The sequence below is a fragment of the Mastomys coucha genome, unplaced genomic scaffold (assembly GCF_008632895.1).
Source record: "Mastomys coucha isolate ucsf_1 unplaced genomic scaffold, UCSF_Mcou_1 pScaffold14, whole genome shotgun sequence".
NCBI lineage: Eukaryota > Metazoa > Chordata > Mammalia > Rodentia > Muridae > Mastomys > Mastomys coucha.
Genome location: NW_022196896.1, coordinates 62,112,802 through 62,137,440, shown reverse-complemented (window position 1 = coordinate 62,137,440; position 24,639 = coordinate 62,112,802). Strand labels below are relative to the sequence as shown.

The 24,639-nt window shown below is 44.7% G+C and overlaps 1 protein-coding gene across 24 annotated transcripts in view; it reads right to left on the bottom strand.

Annotated features, from left to right (window-relative positions):
* Nucleotides 1-24,639, bottom strand: part of Dst (dystonin) — a 415,027-nt gene that overhangs the window by 4,047 nt on the left and 386,341 nt on the right. For 10 of the 24 annotated variants that reach the window (XM_031367095.1, XM_031367101.1, XM_031367097.1 and 7 more), the window contains 16 exons: nucleotides 23,114-23,283; nucleotides 21,102-21,261; nucleotides 18,465-18,659; nucleotides 17,836-17,964; nucleotides 16,235-16,378; nucleotides 15,342-15,530; nucleotides 13,192-13,321; nucleotides 11,626-11,789; nucleotides 10,547-10,709; nucleotides 9,757-9,911; nucleotides 9,538-9,612; nucleotides 8,248-8,265; nucleotides 5,243-5,360; nucleotides 3,024-3,095; nucleotides 1,919-2,121; nucleotides 1,382-1,492 (listed from right to left, as the gene is read on the bottom strand). In XM_031367095.1, coding sequence (XP_031222955.1) covers nucleotides 1,382-1,492; nucleotides 1,919-2,121; nucleotides 3,024-3,095; nucleotides 5,243-5,360; nucleotides 8,248-8,265; nucleotides 9,538-9,612; nucleotides 9,757-9,911; nucleotides 10,547-10,709; nucleotides 11,626-11,789; nucleotides 13,192-13,321; nucleotides 15,342-15,530; nucleotides 16,235-16,378; nucleotides 17,836-17,964; nucleotides 18,465-18,659; nucleotides 21,102-21,261; nucleotides 23,114-23,283 — 2,196 coding nt within the window. The remainder of the gene's footprint in view (nucleotides 1-1,381; nucleotides 1,493-1,918; nucleotides 2,122-3,023; nucleotides 3,096-5,242; nucleotides 5,361-8,247; nucleotides 8,266-9,537; nucleotides 9,613-9,756; nucleotides 9,912-10,546; nucleotides 10,710-11,625; nucleotides 11,790-13,191; nucleotides 13,322-15,341; nucleotides 15,531-16,234; nucleotides 16,379-17,835; nucleotides 17,965-18,464; nucleotides 18,660-21,101; nucleotides 21,262-23,113; nucleotides 23,284-24,639) is intronic. The other 14 variants (XM_031367100.1, XM_031367105.1, XM_031367112.1 and 11 more) reach the window with 4 other exon arrangements.

The window sequence follows — 24,639 nt, the reverse complement described above, 5'->3', positions numbered from 1 at the left end:
TCTGCTTTGCTTTTGAGAGGGTGTCTCACTGATTTACTAGCTTGTCTTTATCTGCATTCCCCACCCTAAGTGCCTTGCTTTTAGGTGGGTTCTGGGGACATGGACTCAGGTCTCAGCGGGTACCAACGGAGCCATTTCCCCAGCCCCTACTTTAACTGGGGCCGTTGCTACTTTAAAATAAAAAAAGTGAACATAGAAATTTATCTCTAAATATTTAAAACAAGTATTGGTTTGAGGGCAAGGGCTTTTCAGCTTTTACACAATTGGAGTCCCAACAACTCATAGACATTTCTCGGTGTGATCTGTGATTGGTCCCACAAGTGGGGGCAAGTAGGAGTTTGGGACCCAGGGGAAGGAGGGGGAGGGAAGGGACATTTAAGAGAGCCTGTGTTTGCCTCACCCTTCCTACTTGGCTACTCAGGGAACTGGGGCCAAGAAGAGAAGGCAAGGGACTTTCTTCCGTCCACCTAGTGTAATTAATGTGAGGATTAAGTAACTGGGAAAGAGTCATGAAAACCATCAGGGGCTTTTAAAAAGTACTTCTTTTATACCAGGGCCTTGGCTTTCTTCCTAACCATGAAGCCAAAAATAACTCCTCGTTTCCAAGAAAGGATGGTTAGGAGTTCCTCCCGCATTACTGTGGTTTCCATCAAGCCTGTGAGGTGGTGCCTACCCTGATCAACTCACAAGTTTCTTTAGAAAAATAGATGGCTGATTATAAGTTGAATGTGAACAATCTAATATGAGAGTTAATCTTGGCAAATGTTATATTCTCTAAATATCTTCTCTCTGTACCTGCCATTGTGAGACGTTACAGAACGCTCAAATAATATTACTAAAATATAATATAGACACCTTTGAAAATGACAGTTAGCCTTCCATATTCCCACCCTTATCCCTCTTAGAACTGAGAACCACGTCACACTGGGCCGGCATGAACCAGCAGAAGTGAATGTCACAGAACATTCAGAGGGACAATCCACAGTGGACACTTGCTAAACTTGTTTTCCTTTTAAGTAACTCTCTTACAAAGGACATTGTTTCTGATTCTCATCTGTGGGAGCGTGCTAAGTTTCTTGCTCAAATTATGTCTATCAGCAAGAGCGTTCCACCAACATTAGAAGACTTCCAAAAGGCTGGCTAGGCAGAGAACAAAAGCCCAGGAGTGTGTACAGCCTCATGGTGTGGACATGTCAGAGCACCACTGCCTTTCCTGAGAGCCCCTTACTCTCGTGTCCCCTGAGAACTGTTTCTCAGAAAGTTAACAGGAAGATGTAGTATTATCAAAAGTGCACACATCAGGGCAGCAGTGAGGCGGTGTTAGTAGGTGAGTGTCAGCCAGAGAAGGCTGATAAGACTGCGGTCTGGGGCCTTACGATACCTCTGCAGATGACACGGGAAAGTCGGGGCACTCGGCTGCTTTACAGGGAGTTGACATTTTGCTGTTTGCCAACCATGGTTTACCATAATTGCGTGTTAAAGGATGGAGAATCTGCATGGAACAACGGTACATCAAATGTAAAGGGTAGTCGGTGAGAAACAAACCACAGAAGAGAGGTCTGACTCCTGGTGGAGTAATACAGGTAATGAAGGCAAGAGTGGAGAGAGCCGATGACAAATCGGAATACCAAACAACCAACCAAACAAACAAACAAAAATAACATAAAAAAATAAAAAAATGATAATAAAAATAAAGCTTTAAACAGAAAATTCAACCTGAGAGACGACTAAGCCCCTAGACAGGTAACCCTGTACAGGCAACAGCTTCATGGGTCATTGGGCAGAACATGTTTAAAAATATGGAGAGAAGAGATACATACTGATGTAGTATGGTCCAGGGAAATAAAACACCTGCCTGTATGCTGTGGGCGATGGGTGCCTGTATGCTGGGAGGGAGGGTCACAGCCTGGAGTCCTACCTTGGGTGTGCTGGCCGCAGCAGGCACCTGTGGGGAGGCTGCCTGGCAAGCATGACTGGAGACGGAAGTGGATCTGTTGGGGGAAGCTCCTCTGGATGAAGGTCGAGATCGGCGGCCTCGTGGTCGGAAGGCGGCCATACCCTGGCTGGCACCGTCTGCTAGGATGAACTTCTCCCGGAGCTCCATGTTGGTCCTTCCTTTAGCTGGATTGCACGCAGGCGACAACAACAAAAAAAAAAAAAAAAAAAAAAAAAAAAAAGCACAAACAGGAAGAGAAAGGACTCAGTCTCTGCGGGAGGGAGGGCATGCCTGGCACCACACAGCACGCGCAGGATCTTGAGAACATCTTTTTGCCATGCCAGCTCCAACTCAGCATAACAAGAAGTTAAAAAATGCATTCCTTCACAATGCATTCCTCTCAGAAACGGAAACGAGGGGGCCGTGGAGGTGGGGAGGGGCGGGCTTACTCTAACACTAGACGCCAGCAGGGGTAGCCAGTGTAAAACAAAGTCAGCATGAAAATGGAAAGCCCATGCCACCATTAGTCCACCAGCTACGGATGCCCACACGCTGTCACCCTTACACCACACTGAGTAGACACGTCAGGAAGGTGGGGGGCCTGTGTCTTTTACAATGTATTGCTGAGGTCCGGAGAATGCCAGTATTTAAGATTGGGATTAAACAATTATATACAATCAGAGATGGCTTGTTAGTCATGAAGATAGCATTTTAATTTTTAGGCCTTAAACAAACAAACAAACAAAAACCAAACGTTTTTTTACCAACATGCAGTAACAAACACCAGACCCAGGAATCCACTAGAGGCCACCGGTAATGCAGCACTCATACAAACACATGTGCACATGGAGAACACTCCACGGGGACCCGATGGGCAACGTGTTAGCATGTGCTTGATCGCTTGTGTAACACTGAGCATGTCGAGTTTTCAGTTTATGACTAGAAGCCCCAGCTCGCTGCATGTGAGTTAAGCCATACGCGTGAATGAAGCATATTAATATTAAAACAAATCATGAAAGCGGGAATGTGAAGGTGGAAAAGAGAGAAGGGAGAGGGAGGAGCCAAGGAAGGGGGTGGGGGTGCCGACCTAGAGAAGGCTGAGTAGCAGTAATTGAAGAGTTTGATTCCGAACGCAACATTTTACTCCCGTGATGGTGAACTAGAAGAAACGACACAGGATACCAGTCACATTAAAGAACGCTGTTAGCAGAGGAAACAAAGTACAGTGGTTGGATGTGCAGAGGGAGCTCAGATCCAGCCTTTAGCACACAGTTAGGAGAGAAGGCACATCAGGAGAAGCAGCCCTTCAAGGTCCGACTCAACCGGGAGGAAGCAGCCGCAAAAGCTCGGCCAGTCATGCTAGCTTGTCCCCCTCAGGATGCGTTGGATCTCCATTGCTCTTTCCTACTCAGGACTGCGTTCTACCTCAGGCTGCATTCTTCGAAGAGTGCAGTGCCCGTTGCACCCCAAATGACACAGTGGGCTGAGGGAACTGAGGGATTTCTATCTCCTGGCTGGTGTACCTGTCTGGAGGGTGCAATGCAACAACCCTACTAATGTGTTTGTGGTGAGCAAGCCTATTGCAATACCAGTCACAGAAAAGTGTAACACAGTTGCAGATAGGACAAAAAAATGGTGCAACTGTGTTAACAAAGACTGTTGTCTTTTTTACGTTTTTACCATATTTTATGTACTATTAGAGCACATCAGCTTTCTACTTCTAAGAAGCTTTCTGTGGTACAGCATGCTGTGTCAGACCAGCAGCAGCCTTATGCATCTTTACGGTGACTGCACTTTCTGGTTGCATAATTTTAATTTTGTGCTCAATTCAGTCTCATATTGTTTTATTCACACTACACCCACATACATACATACATGCACACACACACACACACACACACACACGCATACATACATATACACACATGCACACACATATACACACAAATACACACAGACATACATATACACAGAAACACACACATACATACACCCCCACCCCCACAGACATTCACAGACACACACATACATATACAGAGATGTATACCCACACATATACATACATACACCCACATACACACACACACACACACACACACACACACCATGTACCTCTGGCGTGTAGGATATTAAACCATTTAGGTTTGTATTAAGTCTACTTTGTGCCTGTACCGTAGTGAGAATGCCTGACAACGCATTGCTCAGACACATCCCCAGTGTTTGGTAAGTGAGGCTGGTCAATCAGAAGTGCCACGCCTTGCTGCGCCTCTCCTTATGCCGCGTCTTTAGCTAACAGAGAGCAGGGCTGCAGGGTGGCCGTGTAGCAGGGCGTGCTGGCCTTGATAAGACAGGCCTGCTGACTCTGACACAGCTGTATCCAGATGCCAGCACTGAAGGAAGGCTCCCTGCTTGGCTTCCCACTTGGTAGCCTCACAGGCAAAGCTGGGTCAGACATTTTTAAAGGACTATAAGAAGCTCACGGATTAAAACAAGTCACCACAATTCTACTGTTTTCTTTTGTAAATTCAGAAAATATTGTGTGCTTACTGAGTGGGTGGCAACTAAATGGAAAGTGTAGTCAGATGTGCATATGACCAAAGAAGAATCTAATGACTACAGGGCATTGGAAACAGGACTATCAGGGCTGGTGGGATGGCTCGGTGGTTAAGAGCACTCACTGCTCACTGCTCTGGCTTCGAAGAGCTTGAGTTTGGTCTGTGCCTACGAGGGGCTCACCACCAACCACCTGGAACTCCAACTCTAGAAGATCTGATACCCTTTGGTCTCTGTGGACACTGGCACATACATACATATACCACACACATAAACATAATCACAAATAATACTATAATCTTAAAGAGACAAAATAGGAATATTAGAAGCTAAAACTCCTAGGCTAGTAAAGAAAACTATGATACAATATTTACATTTCCAATATTCTGCTATTCAACTTCCAAGTGTTTGCTCTTGTTTTTAAGTACCACTGCCCCAACCCCTTTCCCCTCATTTCATAAAAATTTGACTTTTAAATGTTTATTCTCTAGTATTCTGTCTTGGTGAATGGAAACGCCCATTCTGAAAACTGTAGACAGGAAGGTCTCACACAGAAAATCCAGACTGTATTTCCTACCTACCTGTCTGAAATTTATTCCATTAGTGGAAAAATGAAAGAGAGAGACCGCATTTTACAGGCCATCATTTTACAGGCCATCGGGAGCCACGGGCTGTGGGAGTCAGACTGGTCCCAGTTTGCTTTCATGAGTATGCTTTCACGGTGCTGATAGCTCGACAAAAGGGTCTCCTTACCCCTGCACGGATCATTTTTCACTAAGAACTCATCCAGAGCCATCCATCCGCCTCCAACACGAACCATCACTGTGCTTCGCAGGATCCGAACCAGTCGCAGCTGCTGGGAATCTCCAAACTAGGCGGCAGAGAGAGAAAGGACCTCGATTTGTCAGTACCGATTCCAAGCTCAAGGACTGGCATGCAGCTTGCGGCAGCACGAGCAACCAGCTTGAGTGCTTGCTTAGTTCAGGGTGATTAATTAGTGAAATCTCAAAGGGGGTTGGGGTTGACTGCCGCATGCCGATTTAGCCCAAAGGAAACAGTTTGGGGAAAAAAAAAAAAAGATCACAAAGGTTAATCAAGTATAATGTTGGAGCTTTGTACTGAAGTTACAAGTTGTTTTTCTTTCTTGTAACAGTAACAACACGCACAAGGCAAGAACAGTGCATGTCTCCGGAAGTTAAGCGAATAAGCGCAGGTCCCCTTGCCCAGGGCTCGCAGAAAATGAGGTGTTCCTAAGGACTTCACCAAACTGACTCTCAAGTTAAAACCACTCTCCTCTGAGACAGATGTGTGGGGAAAATCTTAAGCTCCTCTGTTTTTCTTAGCAAAGTTCTGACTTGGAGAATAAAGTAATGAATGCTACGACTAATAAGAATCCCTCTCTAATGGTCTGGTAAGCCAATTAGCTAGAGTTTGGATTAACCCTGCCACTTTATATTACTGCAACCTCAAGACTGGTACTGACAAATTATTAACGACACAGCTTTCAGATCTAAAAGGCTTTTCTCAGAGCTGTCTATACCACTGGTATACTCCTTCAGTGAGGTGCCAATCGTTCGGATGTGTGAGGACTCTGCTTGGCTTGAACAGTGCTAGCATGCAGGCGGCTCTGGTCATAGGTTTCCATGATTTGAAAGTCCACAAGTAATGATTTTCATACCTGGAAATCATTCCCAAGAGTCTCAGGTCCAACCGTGAAAACCACTGTATAGTGAATTTCACGCTTACCAACTTTGCAAGTGACAAAGAAAACAAACGAATGGTTGGCGAGATGCCAACTTTTTGGGTGTGCATGATGGTGAGACATCCTGCTACTTTTCTATAATCCTTAATGCTGCACTTTGGCATGAGAACCCTAACAAAAAGCTGTAGACTCCACTCAGGGACCTAAACTCAGAAGGCCACGGAAGCGTCCATCAGGGACTCGAGTGGCATACATCTCACCTCTGGTCTCACCTCTTCCTAAATTTAATTCTTTAAACACTGAGACTTAAATATCCCTATGCGTGAACTGCTTCTGAAATGGAAGCTTGAAAACCGGAAACCTGTGTTTATATTGTTAGAGACAAAAGTCTGTGCTGCTAGTAAGCAAAAGGCAAAGGGGGCGTGAAGAAAATTACCCTTAAGCAACCAGATAATTGGATCCGAGAAATCTTGTTCAAGACCAGGTTCAAAATTAGAGTTGAGGAAACAACTAAAAATGCTTTATAAAGTACTATTTTGGTTCTACTGAACACAATGCTTCTGACTGTACTTTTAAAAGGTATTCTCCAGACAACGAATGGTGTCTTCAGAAGTCCTCCAGTTTTCCCCGAGGCCAAACCATGACATGAGAAAATCAGAGTAATGTTGTTCTTTGTACTTTCAGCACAGGAAATCTTTGAAGGCCAGTATTTCTCTCATTTTCTATGAAAATGCAAGATATAACCCTAGGTGCTGACTCAGAAAATGCCACGCATGAAGAAGTGACATTTTACCTGTTATTAGCAGGCAGATGTTTTACCCTGACTCCATCCTTAACTATAAATGGAAGGGACTATTATGTGTCAATTGAAAATGCTTCTTGAGAAAACTCTATTCGAGGTCATGAAATGATTGTACTCTAAACTTTTGCTTGTAGGAAACTGAAGGGAAGAGGTAATTTGCAACTTCAGATGCAGTGTCCGGAGCCTGGCACAGCACGCACAGGGCCTACGCGGGTCTGCACCAGGTCCTCAGTATGTGTATCATAGCTTAGTGGGCGGGTCTCTGATTCTTGTGCCTTCTCATGGGCTCTGCTCTTTTGGTCGCTTTGCCTTGGCCAATTTCGGTGTGATGGTTTTTCTTTACTCTTACTGTGTTTTCCTCTGTTATGCCTTGTTGCTATCTCTAAGAGAGCCTGTTCTTTTCTGATGAGAGACAGAAAGGGAGTGGGTCTGGATGGAAAAGGAGGTGGGGAGGAGCTGAGCTGGGAGGGGCAGAGAGAGGAGACACTGGTCAGGATCTACTATGTGTGAGAAAAAGAATCTATAAAAGGGGTGTGTGTGGTGTGACTACTGATGGAGCTGAGGGCACTGTCTAACGTGGTGTGCTCTCTACAGAAAAGTGTGGTCAAAGCATCTTCAATATGTGCCCATTCTGATGTAATTTCTCCTGCATGCATTTTTAATACTCTGATCTTGCCACAGCACTGCTAAGCAGTCCGTGATAACTTAAATGTCTATGCAAACATTTGGCCACGACAGCAGAAGACATGACCTGGCATGTGCCACTGTAAACTAGTAACTCAGAACAAGTTAATTATGGGGCAAGCCTGTGTCACTCATGGGTCCTATGAGGACCTCTTGGTATTTTGCCTTTCCATGGTCACTGCTTGGTGCTGCTGTATGCCGTATGTCCTGAACTGTCAGACACACTGATGTCTGGAGAATCAAGTTTGTGTACTGGCATAGACTTTAGGAGTGTTATGAAAAGTGGGGCTTGAACATTGTGCTTGCATCGCCCGAAAGAGCTAATCAGCTACAGTTCATTATCTGGTTTGCTTAAAAGTAATATCCTCATCTGAGGCACAAAGCGAGAGAGGAATCCTGGATCAAGCCTGTGACAGTGCTGACAGAAACTGCACACCAACCAACACTGGAATAGCTAGCAAGACAGCATGGAAGGACTGGCCATGGCAAGCTTTGATGACTATGAATTAAAGACTCAAAAAAAAAAAAAAAAAAGAAATCATTGGGAACTGAGATTCCACTGGTTTATACCTGATTTCCCAGGAAGAACTGATAAAACAATGAAAAATGCAAGAAAGACAAAATTAGTTTAAAAGGAAGCTTTCTAGATGGCTCAAACACGCACACGCGCGTGCACACACACATACAAACACAGACACACTCACATTTCTCTCTCCCATCCACACACATATGCTCACTCACACACACACACACATATATACACTCACACTCAGTCTCTCTCACACACATATACACACTCACACTCTGTACTTCAGGATACGTATTTAGTTTCGAGATGTATGGGCTCCCATTTGCTCTGATTTTAAACCAAACAACTTTTTTTTTTCTTTTTTACAAATTTATTGAAAAAAAAAAAAGCTTCAGATTTCACATTGAAATTAGAAGTTTCAAATCGAAACCTTTAAAGTTTAAACAGCTGAAGCTTTCAAACTGAAGTCAAAACGGTAGATGAGCATTTGTTTACAGTACAAATGCACTGCATTCGTAAGTGACATGTAAGGACCCTCGGTACATGCGCCTCCTCGCTGCTTACTAAGAGATGAACAAAGACAAGATGATAAACCCACACTGCTCTGTTTTAATGTGATCCGCGTCCATTTATATTTTGAACAAAAGCTAAATGGGAAAAACAGAGGCTTCTTCGTATTTATAAAATGGATGTTTTTAATTTCTAGAAAAAAAAGGTAACAAAGTTATAACTCCGTGGTTTGGGTATGGAGTAGCTCTTATTCAGACCCTGGAAGTTTACCTCTAATCACTATAAAATGAGAGGTAATGTGGGACAGCTTGACTATATGACTTGAGTATTTACTTTTAGTAATTTGTAATTACTTATATGCCTTAATTAGTAATTAGGCAAGTGAGGGCACGCCACCAAGCCCGAGGGCCTGAGTTCAAGTCCTACAACTCATACAGCAGAAGACAATAACTTAGCCCCCTAAGATGTCCTCTGACTGCTATGCATGTGGTGGCATATAAAACACATACATACACACATGTACACACACACACACATACACACGCACACAGTACACAGCCAAATGTAAAATAAGATTACAGGGTTTTTTTCTGCATATTATAGATGTTAAAAAATATGGCCTGCTATTCAAATGCAAGCTCCCTATGGATCATACACATTATATAATTTGAAAAGCCACGTGATTTAAAATGAGAAAAACGGTGGAGTTACGGTTTTGTTTCTTAGCAAACAGCGAAGATCAGATTGATGTGCACACAATGTAGATCCCACTGACGCACATTTCTGTCCTCGGAAGGGCCAGAGTCACTTGAGACACTTACCCTGTATTTGTTGTCTCCGATCTGTTCAACTTGGAATCGCTTGGCACACTTACACTTGGCCACCTGCCTCGTGACCTGTCAAAGACAAAGGTTCGACATTCACGTTAACCTTGGAACTTCATGGAGGGGTGGGGGAGGCCCTGGAAACCGGTGAGCCGGTTATACAGGTTGCATGGACACAGGGATGCCCTGCTGCCGCAGAAGGCCAACTATGAGTACCTCATCCTCGATTTTGTCAGCATCCGTGATGGGTTTGTATGCATCTTTGTTTGGATGCAGAGCGGCCACAAATTCATAGTAGTCAATGTAGCCGTCACCATCTCTGTCAAAGATGTCTGCCACGGCGCTCATCTCCAGGCGACTGGTAGGAAACTCTGAAATGTACCAAGCCGTGCTAGTAAGGTGGCTTGTTAGTTATAGCTTTAGATGTATTTGACTGCATATTTGGATATTAATGTGGCTCATCAGGGTGGTCAACTCATTTTTAACAGTAAGTCAAGGTATACGATGCAAATTTATCTTCAAGTAGGGGGAGGGGATGGAGAGACCCCTCAATTGTTAGCACCACTTGCTCCTTTTGTAGAGTTGCCAAACAAGCTAACCCAGGGCACTCACATCCTATTAATGTGATTATCAGATCAGAATCATTAACTAGAATGATTAAGAAATCCGTACTTATTGATTTATTTTTATATGCCAGCTAACACCCAAAAAAAGACTTTTACAATCAAATATTACTAATTTATACTAATAACACAGCTTGAGGAGAGTGAAGGGATATTCCTGTGGCCATATAAAACAGTGGTGTGTCCAACTCAAGAGTTCACAGTGTTACATGCTCTCTTGAGCTGGCATGTTCCCAGTCAGGTTAGAAGGCAACGCTTTGCTAGCAACACAAGATTATTAGCTCCACAGTCTTACATTGTGCCTAGTTTCTGTCCAAGTCCCTATAGCTACCGCCATGTGTCTCCAAGTCCCTATAGCTACCGTTATGTGTCTCGGGACTTACTGGAGGAGAGAATCCCATCAATGAATTCCTGCCGAGTGATCTTCCCATCCTGGTCCTTATCGATTCTCCGGAAGAAATCCATCACTCGCGATTTCTTATGGTTCATCCACCTCATGTATTTTTTCCGCCAGATGTCGAAATCAAAGTTGGCAAATTCCCTCAGCTAGGAAGAGCAAAGGTTTTGGCTGCTGTCAGTGCTGTGATTGAATGGTCTTTAGAATTTGCCTTTATTCTTGACAATTTTATACACAATGAACTACCACCATCATATCCACTCAAGGTTCTCCTCTCTAAATCTCATGTCCCAAACCTGTCCCCTTTCAACTTCATCTCTCTGTCTGTCTGTCTGTCTGTCTGTCTGTCTGTCTCTCTCTCTCTCTCTCTCAATAATCCACTAAACACACTCAGTGATGCCTCTGCATGTATGGGTGTGAGCATCAAATTCTATTTTCTGCTGGCTGAATAAAGCCAACTGATGATGGTCTCTAAGTGATACACATCTCTCCCATTCCAAAGAAGATATGATTTTACAAGTGACTTCTTATAAAGTATATTTCATTATGTCACTGACTTTTCTTTGCGAATAAAAGCCCTAAGTTGAAACCTGCTCACACCACTGGTCACGGAGGTGTACACCCAAAGTGCCAGCCGGACCTCAGTGAAGATGCAGGTCTTGGCGTAGACCCATCCAGTCCCTCCGTCCTACCAGCTACTACCTACATTTGCCTGGCCACCTAACATTTCCAAATTTCACAACATAAAGAACAGAAACCTTCCACCACAGGGTACGTATGAGGATAGATGTATTCCAACCAGCAGTAGACCTGCCGAGTTAGAAAGCCTTTCTTGGAGATCAGTATCTGGTTGCTAAGATTTATGTGTTTTCTACTTTTTGGTTCCCTGGATCCGAATCCTGTAGACGAGTCCCTTATGGAGACAGAGACAATCTGAGTGTTCGCTTCGGAAGAGAAATAGCTCTCCGGGGGTAAGACTTTGCTTATGGGAGAGAAAGCCATGCTTTTGAGCAGCACCGCACAGACAGCGGAGACAACACGGAGATGGGAGTCTGAGTTTCTGACCTCCTCCAGCCTGTCCAGGGCGTCGTTGAGCTTCCTCCTCCTCTCCAGGGCCAGGAGCCAGACCTGCTGCCACTTGCTCACCAGCAGGTTAACCCTGGGATTCTTGGTTTCGATTTGTGTCTGTGATCCAGATGGATACAAGCTTGAGGCTGGGAAGCGTTTCCCTGTTAAAACACAATTTCAAGTCATGATGGCGGAACAACTGGGGTGCTGAGAGGCCCTGGGATGGGTGGTTATTTTGGCTCCTAGCCAAGACCGACTTTAACTACTGTGTATTGCAAAGACGAGGACTCCAACCTAGCTATTCTAATTAAGGTCCACATTCTGATCTCATGGGCTGCCGAAGTGCATCTCGACGGGGACCACTTAAACATCGGAAACTCTGCAAAGGTTTCAAATGTGTTTCCTATAAACATGCATCCATACCATTTCGATGCTGAGGTAGCACGGTGAGACACGCTAGAGTAGGTTAGAGGCACCTGCCCTTCTTAGAGAAGAAGGCTGAAAGGTGTCGTCCTCAGAACCAGAGTGGGATATGCTTCACCAATGACAACCAAGCCAAGAAGGCACGCGGGTCCCACCTTTCCCCCAAATCCATTGTCCGTGGAGCACCTACAAATGCTCTCCAGTCTGGCTGTCTTCATAAGTGTCTGCAGTTGTATACAATGTTGTTCACAGTGCATTCCCCCCATGTAACTACACGGTTCCACGTAGCCTAGAAAAATTACTGGCCTAAGATCATACTCCATGCAGGCTCAAGTTTATGAGGGTAACTACATGCTTGAAAATATGAAACTGCTCCACGACTGTGTGCTAGCTCAGTCAGTCCAAAGACGTTACAAAGTATCCTCTTTTGCAGAGGAGGAAACCCCAGCTGAGAACCAGGTAAACTGTTCAATGAGGCTTCCCAGCTGGTCCATGGTAGGGTCAGCAGGGTGCCTCTAGTACTTCACTATACGATTACCTGTTCTCCTTGAGTAGCATAGTAATTACAGAAGCTCTGCTCACACTTAAAAAACAAAAACAAAAACAAACTAGTACACCATTCAAAAATACACAAAATGTACGACATTGTAGACTGTGCTTGTTAACATTCTCCGCTCTAACAGCTACCATTCTGAATACCATCTTGTGGGTTAGGACTCTAGGAGATTAGTAAAGAGAGCGGCAGCCACAGGCGCGTGAACAGAGTGTGCTCCTGCTCTCCACCCAGATCAGGGTCAGTTTTGGTTGGTCGCTACTTCTACACTAGAGGGAAATGAGCCGGTTCCAAGAGGTGAAGGTCTGGATCCTTGTAGCCTTCCCCGATTTCTTCTCCAATCTGAGAGGTATACTTTAAACAAAGTTAAACAGAGGCACCTGAGTGCAGCCTTTTATTTCACTTCAAAACAAACAAAAAAGGCTAAAAAAAACCCTTACAGCCCACATTTTCTTTAGAAAACCTTTAAAAGTGGACTGCTCACATGGAATCTCTGCTTTCTCTCAGATTTCAAATGCTAAGGTAAATGGAAAGGGAACTAGCTTGTTCAGCCACCTTTATTTTTAATAACATGGCCCCCAGCTTACTTCCGGCTCGTCCCTTGTCCAAGACGGGGATGTGAGACTGTAACGATGGAGGGTCAGCAGCCCTCCTCTTATAGGTCTTGGTAACTTTATCAACATCGGGCTGTTTTCTGGTCATTTCTTCCATGAAGGTCTGAAAGGGAAAACAGTATCAATTAAATAACAATGTAGATTAAACCCCATCGTAAAAGGGCTGTGCCATCATTTTTAAAAGATTATCCCATTAAGCGACTGTGACAGGCGGTGCTTTCCCTGATTTCTGAAGAATGTATAAAGCCTGACGCCGGACCAAAAGCAAATTTTAATTTGTTTCAAATTAAAAACAAAACTGTCACTTTTCAGTCCGAAAAAAAAAAAAAACATCTGCAGGCCATCCCAGCTATTGGCCTCAACTAGGTCTGGGTTTTCAAAGTCTTCCACCAGGGGTTTAAGGGAACGTGTTCCTGCTGTGGCGCCTTCTGCCCACACGGTTTAAAACACCCAAATGGCTTTGCACACGGTGTCGGAAGATGGCCATGTTAAACACGTAGATTCCTACTGGTCACAGGGAGGACTTGAAAAGTGCCGAGGCTAGTGCCATGACATGTAAAAAGTTACATTTGAAAAGGCTCAGCACCCTGCCACTCCGCATTGCATCTCCTTGGCTTCTTGTTACTGCCGACTGGTCCCTGTGTGACTGGTTTCTACGTGACCGGTCCCTGCGTGACCGGTCCCTGCGTGACCAGTCCCTACACGGTGGGTATGCCGGCTGAGGAAAGGCAGAGGCTGTGGTCAAAAGTGATGGGAAAGCGTGAGGCAAACGCTCATTCTGCTGGGACACTTGAGCCATTGTGACAATTATGATATCCACAGGGAACACAACCCGAGATACTCTGGGTCATATAGACACCAATAACACCGATTTAACATTCTAAAATTCATGTTTTCAGTTAATTTATGGATGCGTGCGTGTGTGTGTGTGTGTGTGTGTGTGTGTGTGTGTGTGTGTGTGTGTGTTGGATAGCCCTGGGGCTGCTTGTATTTCTCCTAACTCAGTTGACTTCCTGTGAACCTTCTCTCCCCCACCCGCACCACCACCACCTTAATTTGTAAAATAAAGGCTAGAGTTGGTGATTGGGCAGGAAAAGGGAAGGTGGAGCTGAAAGTTTGGGAGAGAAGGAGGAGAGAAAAGAGGAAAGGACCACAGAGGAGGAGGTGGAAGGAAAGTGGAGCAGAAGAAGCACATGGCCTGGAGAAAGCGCAAGTTATAAGGAGTCTCATAGATGGGGAAAGTGGTAGTGTAGTGGTAGATCTGCCCAATCTAGGCGTGCAGCTTGTGTTCATAGTAATTGAGTTGTGTTTTCTTTGCCTGGGCTTATTTGGGTTGGAGATTTACTGCAACACGTGTGTATATGTTGCTGCTTGTCAATATGCACACCACCTGTGTGTAATGCCTGCAGAGGCCAAAAGAGGGCGCTGCAGTTCCGGAAATTGAATTTATAGATGGCTATGAGCTGCCCAGTGTGGGCTACTGGGAACTGAATTTAGGTCCTCTCTTAAGTGTTCTTAACCTCTGATCCATCTCTCCAGCTCCAGTAATTAAACAAACTGCGAATCAGGGCACATATGACTCCCATCATTTCAGAGTTTAAAACGGGTGAGTTGTGCAGGGTGAGAAGTCACTCTGAGGAAAAGAAGGCGTGCCCTTTCTAAGTAGGCTGCATTTGGAATATTCATGGTTGGTCATCTGATGAGACAGAGGAAAAGCAGATATGAAACAAGGAAGTAGCTGGGCAGTGGTGGTACATGCCTTTAATCTAAGCACTTGGGAGGCAGAGGCAGGTGGATTTCTGAGTTGGAGGCCAGCCTGGTCTACAGAGTGAGTTCCAGGACAGCTAGGACTATACGGAGAAACCCTGTCTCAGAAAACAACAAACAAACAAACAAACAAAACAAAACAAAAAAAGAAACAAGGAAGGAAATGCAGGCCAGGGTCGCAGCAATGAGATCAGATTGCCTGGAGGGAGAGTCAAGTTAAAATAAGACCAGCTGCAGAGCAGTTGCAGCCCAAGAAGCCCCACTAGTCTGGGAACTCGCTGGAGAAGCCTAGCACTGGAAGAAAGGGGACACCCGCCCGAGGTGACGGTTAACAGCTGGGGACTGAGTTTCTTTACCTGGTGTTCTGCAATGAGGGTTTTCACCTCTTCGATCTCTTGGGGGATGATTTCCTTATCTTTCTCAGTCAGTGTGCTTTCCGCCCACTGTAGCCATTCGAGCAAAGTCTCCAGCAGCTCCTGCTTAGCGATGAGCCCAGCCAGCGCCCCTGCTAACCTCTGCTGGTGCTGCTTCGCCCAGGCCAGCACCTGTTGTGGGGACACGCAGCACTCACTCAGCTTCTTGCAACTTAGTTTCATTAACATAAAGCACGCCCATACGCCCATTTAAAGAATAAATTAGGATCGTTCTGAGTTTAGACCTAGGAAGCTTTCTGCTCTTCTAGATCTGGCCAGTGGCACTCAGATCCGGCTTGAGGAAGCACAGAGTCCCCTTTCGAGGATGTTTGTCATTGGGAGAATGTTAGCCACGTATCTAGCATCCCAGTTTATTCCTGTTTGTTCCTTGTGCTTTCTCATGTTCAAGTACACCTTCTCTAAAGGACCAAGCATGCTTATTTCAGGCAGCATTCAGAAGCAGTACAATCTAGAGTGCCAAATATCTTAAAACAGGAGCTCAATTCTCATCGAGTTCTTCCATTCACTCCCACAAGCATACAAGGCCCCCCAGATCATTCTTCAGCGTGGCATTATTCCCCAGATACAGTGGACAGGTGGGACAAAACCTACAACGTGAACCAAACACCTGTCCTTTAAGGTCTCATGGATACAGCTGCAGATCCTGTAACTTTTCTAGCCAAAGGCTCCTTCAGGGGCTGAAGCACTTGGGAGGAATCTATAGGATGCTTTCCCGTGAAGGCCTCGCTTCCCAGAGTCAGCCTCCACTGCTGGTTTCCCATTTCCCTGCCCCCTTCAGAGTCACCGCTACCACAGATGACGTCATACGCACTGACCTCTTCAAACCTGGCCTGGATGATCGTGATCCAGTGCTTAATGGTGGTAATGGAGTCAGGGTGGCAGACGGCCAGGAGAGCGTCCCCCATACCGGTGGCTTTACCTAGTTCTGCTCTTTTCTCTTCCAGTTTCCTCATGAACTCCTGCAGCGGAGCAGACACTTCCGTTAGCTGTCGGCCCTTGCTGTGACATCCATTTCATATCGTGTTATAGAAATAAGGTAGGACTTCAGTCCGGGGTAGAGTCTGACGCTGGCTGGCTGGCAGCCAGCCCGCAGTGATATAAACTCGACTTCTGACTCCTGAGCTGATTCTAAGATTCACCATGAGCCTGACACTTTCCCTTCTCTTACAGTCTAGCCTTACAGGTGAACAGTGCACAAAGCACACCAGTCCTCCAGGCCGTGCCAGGCAACCCTGCCACACTATCATCAACAGTGAGGCAGTGTTTCCTGGCTGTGCTCCGCCAACCTCTTTGAGGAAGGGCAGTAATGAAAGTCAGAAGCAGATGATGTAATGCATGTTATAGCAGAATGATGGACTTCCAGTGTGACCTTGAAAGGCGAGGTTATTAAAAAAAAAAATCTTCCAAGTTAATCGGAAATGTGGACATCAATACCCTATGGGGGTGTGAGCACTGTGAACATCTGACTTTCCCAGTCAGAGGTTAAAAAACATCTGTTATGTGGATCATCACTCTTGTGTGGGTTTGGCCAAGTTTCAAGCATTGCTATAGAGAAGAGCTTAGCCTGCCTTGGTGGCCTGAGGCCATGCTCGCCCCACCCCTTAGCCATTCAACACTAGGAGATCAATGCTTTAAATTTATAGTCTATATTACATGTTAGTTCTTTACAAGAATTTTTTATAAGGCCCTTGATCAAAAATGAGAAGTGGACCCGGAGAGACCGCTCAGTGAGTGCAATGAGGCGCCTCTCAAGTCTGAAGCCTTGAGTTTGAGCCCCAGGGTCCACATGACAGAAGGCAAGGGCAAATGCCTGCAAGTTGCCTTCTGAACCCCATAAGCACATACATGGTGGTCCACATAACACACAAGCTAACCCAGTAAGTAAAACAAGCCTCAGAGCGAAAGAGGCTTAAGAATAATATTTTAATGCTTTAAATGAGTTGCTTATTTTGCACGCAGATGTAAAAATTATTAAGATACAGTTCTAGTGGAATATTCTGTAAATGCCAAGCTGCTAATGTAGGAAGTTTCATTCCTGAAGTACACATTCAATTGCGACAGAATGGGCTCACTCTGGTCAGAAGCCAGATGGCTCCTCTAGGAAGATCACCGCGCAGCCTGGAGACAGGAAGCAGAGAGCCTAGTTCTACAATGACTACTCTCTATCAGAAAGGAACCTAAAAAGTCAGCTGCCTATCCAGGTGTGTCGGTGTATGTACGTGCGTAGGTGTGTAAGTAGGGAGAAGGGAGACATTCTCAAGCCTACCAGATGGTTTATTTTTTCTTGGGAAGGAAAAACATAACAAAACAAAAAAAAACCCAAAAAACCCAAACACCTCTCACACTCGCTCCGAGCAGTCACCGGTTTCTTCTCTCTCCCTGTTCAGTTTCCCGTCTTGTACTGGAAGTTACTCACTTTATGTTGCTCAATGAGAGTCCGGAGAGCATCCTCATCATCTGGGAGTGCACCATGGAAACGCAGGGTTTGCTCTGCTTCTGCCAGCCACTCCAAGAGGGTGTGGACCACAGAGTGGAATTCCTCTGCCTAACACCACACACACAGAAAACAGGATTTCTCGATATACCTGTTAGTGACGTTTACAGACCCACACACGGCCCCTCCCAGTGCAAAAGCCTTAATTATGAATTAATCAATTTGAGTTGATTATGCACATTACTCGTATTAAGAAGACAGGGGTATTTATTACTATATTTTTCAAATATAAGGAGCCCAAAGGATGCCTAGTCCACCATTCTCACAGCTTAGTGTTCAGTGCATGGCAGCTAGTCAGACTTCCAAGTGACTTATTCCAGCAGTACTAAGCAGAGATTAATAAATACTCCTGATAAGTACTTGCTGCTAAGTACTTGAAATTCTCCAAAGAAGCACGAAGAAGGGTCCAGACAGTGAAGAGACAGACTAGACCTCCTTGATGACCGTCTAAGACGAGGGTGAGGGCTGGCCCCGCTAGTTCACATGAGCTGTTCTGCGGCAACTGCAGGACTTCACCTGTTAGACAGAGCTCTCAGTGACGTGGACTTTACCTGCTGCAGGGCTGACTCTAGCCGTGTCTGCTTTGATATGGAGAGCGCACACACGGTCTCCCAGCGGGTGCTTAGCTCCTGCATCTGGACCCTGACCCACGAGGAGTCGTCTCGGCTGCCTTCGATGAGCTCCCTGGCAGAGCGCTTCAGGGCTTGCACGCTGCTGGTCCTCTTCCCCAGCTCTTTCTGGAAGACCTGAGGAAACCATATTAATCATCATCACAGGTAACTTTTAAGTATAGAACCTAAATGGCCAAGTACATTGTTGTGAGAGACAGATGTATATAAGCTACCACATACATATATCTTATATCTGAGCCCCACAGATTAGAATGACCATACTTTTACCAAGTCTAGCTCATAGTTCCTCTTTGAGGACTTAACGCTGTTTTGGATAGATTTTGTTTATATACAGTAACATTTAGGATTTTAAGAAATGAGACAGACAGACACACACCCTGACAGACACCCAGACAGACACACGCACATACACTACATTAAAAATTCCCTTGCTTTCCAGTCATGTAGCAGAGAATACCAAACCCACTCAGTCAGAGTGGCTGATTACCTACCATTCTGAGGGACAAGCTACAGAGACAGGACTGAACAATCCTGGTGCACATTACGGGTTCCGGAAAGACCAATGAATCCAACAGAGTCGTGTGGACCTTTCCTCTGTAGTAAGCCGTTCCCCGCAGCACCTTCAGTATCAACGATGACTTCACAGTTTAGAGTCATCTCGGTGAAAACGCTTTGGCATCTCTGACCTCACCTCCTCAATTTAGGCAGATTTAAGAGTAATGTGCCATTTAATGGCTTCCTTAGCCCACTCTTAGAAGTGGCGTTGTGCCGAGGGCTCTTCATCATCAATCTAAGTGTCTGCATATAAAACTAGATATTCAGACAACTCGTGTTCTATCTACAATAGAATTACTCAAGTTTATACACAAATCATCCCACGATGAGAGCTTATCCAGAACAATCCAGCCAGAATGTAGTGAACAGGTAACAGGTTTCAGTCTGACTGTTCAATGGTAGGTGACTACAGACAGACAGACAGACAGATGTACTATCAAAACACACAGAATGGAAAATATCTACATGTTCACCTGTGACAGGACTAGCCAACAGTTTCAGAGAGGACTTTCCAAAGTTCTTTGTACAGTTAAACTTCTGGAGTCTTGCAACTACATTACTAATCCTTAATGAATACTTCATATTTGATGATGTTTAATGTGTCAAATGTCTGGAAAGTGCTTTGGGTGGTAAATATCTATAAAGTACATACCTAGGCAGTCAACTTATTCAGACATGTCTGAATTCACCACAAGAACATTTTTTATCGATAGAAGCAAAGCATTGTGGGTCTGACGAATGTTCTTTAATTTCCTTATTTGAGACAGGATCTCATGGCTTAAAGATAACCTTGAACTACCGTTCCTCCTGCCCTGCCTCCCTGGTGCCTGAAATAAAGGGGTGAGCTACCCTCCTGGGGGTGGACAGTGATGGAGATCAAACCCAGGATGAACTAAGCCAGCATTCTACCAGCTGAGACACATCCCTAGCACGCTCTTCATTTGTTCTTTTATTTTCTGTTAGTGTTAAGTATAATTCTGTTCACAGAACAGAAACAAAGAAGAAAGTAAATATGCAAATATGTTTTAAAAGTTTAAATAACAGTTTAAAAAGACCAAGCGTGGTCAGGATAGCACAGTTAAAGAAGAGGCATGCAGAGCACATTTTAAAATAAAATACATTTTCTGAAGCCAGGCTAAAAACACAGCCAGGAAATACACGGGGAAGTCGGGTAATGTACCACAAGCTGTTTGTAGATAAAGTCAGCTCTGGTGCGAGTGCTGGCTATGGCTTCCTGCTCTTGTAAAGGCCTGCCAAGTTGTATTAGATCGCTGGATCATAAATTAAGATCTTGGGGTTAGAGAGATGGCTCTGCACTTAAGGCTTCCTTCTCTCCCCCAGAGACTCAGAGTTTAGTTCCCAGCACCCATGGCGGGTGGCTTAAATTCACCCGTAACTCCAGCCAGAGGAGTTTACATGTCCCTCTGGCCTCTGAGAGCACCCTCCCCCCATGTGATACACATAAATCGAAATTAAAAAAAAAAAATGGAGATCTTATACTTACTACCAGCTGGACACCTCAAATGCACCCTCAATTTACAAGATGCATTAGGAAATCAAAAGGAAATCTATTTTCTTAGAATAAATAAATCTATCAGCACACACTGTTAACTCATGCATTACTCTGATCAAGAAGAGATCTACTCATGACCCCATGGGGGACCCTGTACACCTATAGCATGACCCCCTTCCAAGTTGCTAAATGAATGCTTTGAAATTTTATCACATAACTGAATGGAGAGCCCACGAGGACAAAATTAAATTACATTTCAACTCTAAAATAGATGTAAATCAGGTAATTAATAGGAAAACATTCAGCTGATTAGAGTGATTTTTTTTTCTGGAATCTGCTCAATCACATATCAGTAGGAAGACGGTGATGTGGCAAAACTCACTCCTTCCAGGTTTCCAAGAAACCTTCGAAGAAGAAGTTGCCTTCTTCTCGACACTCAGAATACACAACTAGACAACAGAATAAGAGGAAGTTCCAGATTGTAATACCTTGTGATTATCAATCAGGTTCATCACCAAGTCAATGTCTCCGTGGACAGGCTGGTCTTCTGCCAGTTGGGGCTCAACTCGATACAGCCAATCGATGAGGGCCTGCAGGGCATCTGTGAATTGTCCAGAAAATAACAGGGCTTCCTCCAATTTGTTTTGTCTGGGGAGGGGGGAAAAAAGGAGATGAATTAGCCTTCCAATGTTCCCAATGGCGGCTAGTGGTTTCGAGAGGAAGCGTGAGCGGCCTTCCAAGTTCCCTCCTCTCCTTAGAACACACTTTTCTCTTTTATGCCTTTAAATACATATCTGGCATTGATTATAGCAAAATCCCCTTAACGGGTCCTTCAAGAGTCTAAATAAATATTTGCTAGTTTTATTTAAAAAGATTTATTTATTTACTTGGATGTCTGAAGCTTCCTAGAGCTGAATTCTCGTGCATCTTGATACAGCCTGAAAATCTGAAATACTTCAAAATCAAAAATTTCCCAAATATGAAAGTTTTCATCACCAACATGATGTCACAGAATCCCATACTATAAAACTGTATACCACACATACTTTTATTTTTTTTTAAAAAAAATAAAGTCAAGCCAGGTGGTGGTGGCACACACCTTTAATCCTAGCACTTGGGAGGCAGAGGCAGGCAGATTTCTGAGTTCGAGGCCAGCCTGGTCTGCGAAGTGAGCTCCAGGACAGCCAGGGCTACACAGAGAAACCCTATCTTGAAAAACCAAAAAAGTCAGATTTCTAACTTTATCCCTGCAGCCATGGGATTCTGTGAGGGAGAGAGAGATGGTGGAAGATTAGCCTTGGAGATCGTGACAAGTATGACAGAGTCTGTGGTGTGAGTCACAACCGGGGCTGACACCTCCCAAGACAAATGATCAAGAGGAAGTCGCTAGGGGGCCTGTCACATAATGCCATAAAAGATACCCAGCCCAATAAATGAACCATTCTCAATGGAAAAAGATAAGAAAAATTACTCGGAACCTTCAGTGATGGACCAGTGTGTTCTCTCCCTCCTGTTATGACCTCTTAGCTGTCTGTCCCTGCTGCCATGCCTTTGTCCTACCATCATGGACTCTAGCCTTCTGGAACCGTAAGCCCAATTAGATGCTTTCTTTTATTAAAAATTAAAAAAAAAAATGAAAACAATCAACTCAGGCTAAATATATAAGGGGATATACATATCTATATCTGTATCTATATCTATCTATATGACAAATGGATTTCAAATCTAGAATAGAGTCTCATCCTCAAGACAATCCATGGTATATTCTAAAATCTGAAGGAAAAAAAAAACCACCCAAATTTGACTATTTCTGATCGCAAACATTTTGGATAAGGGTACTGAGCTGCTCTGACAAAAGTAACTAGAACTAAGGATCAAGGGGAAAAAAATCTGAAATTCAGGATGTTTGAACCTTTACACTGCTATTACACTTTATTAAATACGCGACAGTTTCAACACGAAATCTCGGGGCCTCACAAAAATCCAATAGGAAAGGAGGGAAATCGGAAGTTTGAAGGAATGCTAACCCAGGTCAGATCAGTGCTGTCTTTTATGCCACGTTAGGGAGTCTATTTTATTTCATATTCAATACCAAGTTCCTAGCGCAGGTGAGAGAGGGAAACAATAAGGCTCTCATTTATATTTTCATATAACTGTTCTACTAGTTCCATGGAAATTAAAGAGCTGGGAGCTGGGCATGGTGGCAATGCCCGTAATCCTACACTTGATCTTAGCCAAAAGGCTGAGAAGCGATAAAGCCCGTAATCCTGACACTCAAGATGCTGAGAGAGGAGGATCAGGGCTAGCCTTGGCTACACAGTGAGTTAAGAGGCCACTGAACTACAGTATGAGACCATCTACAAGCAAGCAAGTAGACTTAGTCAAAACAGATATCCCTTACCCAAACAAGTCTCTGAGGTCCACAGGCTATGTCTGCAAACGCTGCCCTACTGCATACCTGAGGCAGGTCTACACAGGCACCAATGCCTGGACAGCCTACCTTTCCACAGACTTTCCACATATGGTGTCCCATTTGTCCCTGAGTTCGCTCAGCATGTTGTCCAGCTTCAGGTTGTCATCAGCCAGGGAGGTTTTCTCCTTCAGAGAACGTCCAGTACGATTGGTGGTGTCGTAGACAGAATGTTTGCCTCCGAGTGATTTCTGAAACTCCTACGTATTTAACAAGAAAAGAATTAAGTTTCTGCTTAGGACTATTTGTTTGCTAACTGGTGAAAAGCGTCCAAAGCGGGATCTTGTTCGAGGCTGGGCATTCAGCCATTTGTTCTCAGCATCAGGACTAGCTGTGGTTAACTGTCACTCCCTGTAAACAGAAGCTTCTTTGCCCAAGGCTGAGGGTACCACTAGCCTTCGGTATAAGCATAAATATTAAGGAGGCACTTTGATATGCCCCCTTAATGAAACAAAAGTAGTATGGTCATCTTTTTGTGTCTATGACCCCCCCCCCCCCCCAAGCTCTGGAGCTTGGCCTAGATCCCTAGTAACAGACCTCAGATCAAATCTCAACTTATGTGGTTACTTCTGTTAGGCTCATACACCACGGCTGCACCAGTGGGCACACCACGGCTGCAACAGTGAGTCTGTTGCCTCGCAGACTGGTACTGTAGCATGCAGGCTGCCCATGACCCTCTCCAAGTCCCCAAAAATTGTGTGAGAGAGGGCAGAAAGAATCTAAGAGCTGGACAATGGGAACAGGGTCATTAAACATTGTCTTACAGGTATGAAAAGCCTTGGCATGCACACGCTCATAGGAGCCACGGCTGCTTATACAGGATCTGCACAAGGCTAAACACAGAAATGTAAAATGGTCACTCACAGGTGTGCGGGGAGGCATGAAGCCCAGCCCAACTGAGTTCTTGGTAGGAAAGGGACAGTATTGGGGGTGAGGGAGCCATTGTCTTTAGTAATGTAGCAACTGGTCAGTTGATTATGAACCGCTGGCTACATGCACACTCATGTCCTTAGGAGTAGCCCTTGTTAAACCAAATGGGTCACAAAGCAAGAAACAAAAAGACAGCAAGTGTGAAGGAGACTCAGTGGAAGGCGGGTAAGGGAAGGCGGAGATATGAGTGTGACCAGAATGTATCATGTATGAAACAGCCAAAGAACAAAGAGCGCTTTAAAGAGGCATCTCTAACGGAGGCCTGGCGGTGGAAGACATCAGCAGGTTACCAAGCCTGACGCACAGCACTGTTTTATGCAGGGATGCCCTAGGGCAGAACGCAAGCTTAGAACTTGAGAGTTTGCTCTTTCTCGAAGCTCAATGACCCTAAGAGTATCTGTTGTGGTTAAGAAAAATAAAACTTTCAAAGCAAAACAAAAAATCCTGACTCTTCTGTTTGTGTATACAGAGCTTATGCACCAGGGCCCTATGCATGGTAGGCAAGAGGTTGACCATGGAACTACCTTCCCACCCCCACTACTTTTAGAGACATAAACCATGAACCCTGCAGTGATTTTGGTAAAATGGAACTGCCAATCAATGACTGAAAGGTTCTGGAGAGGAAA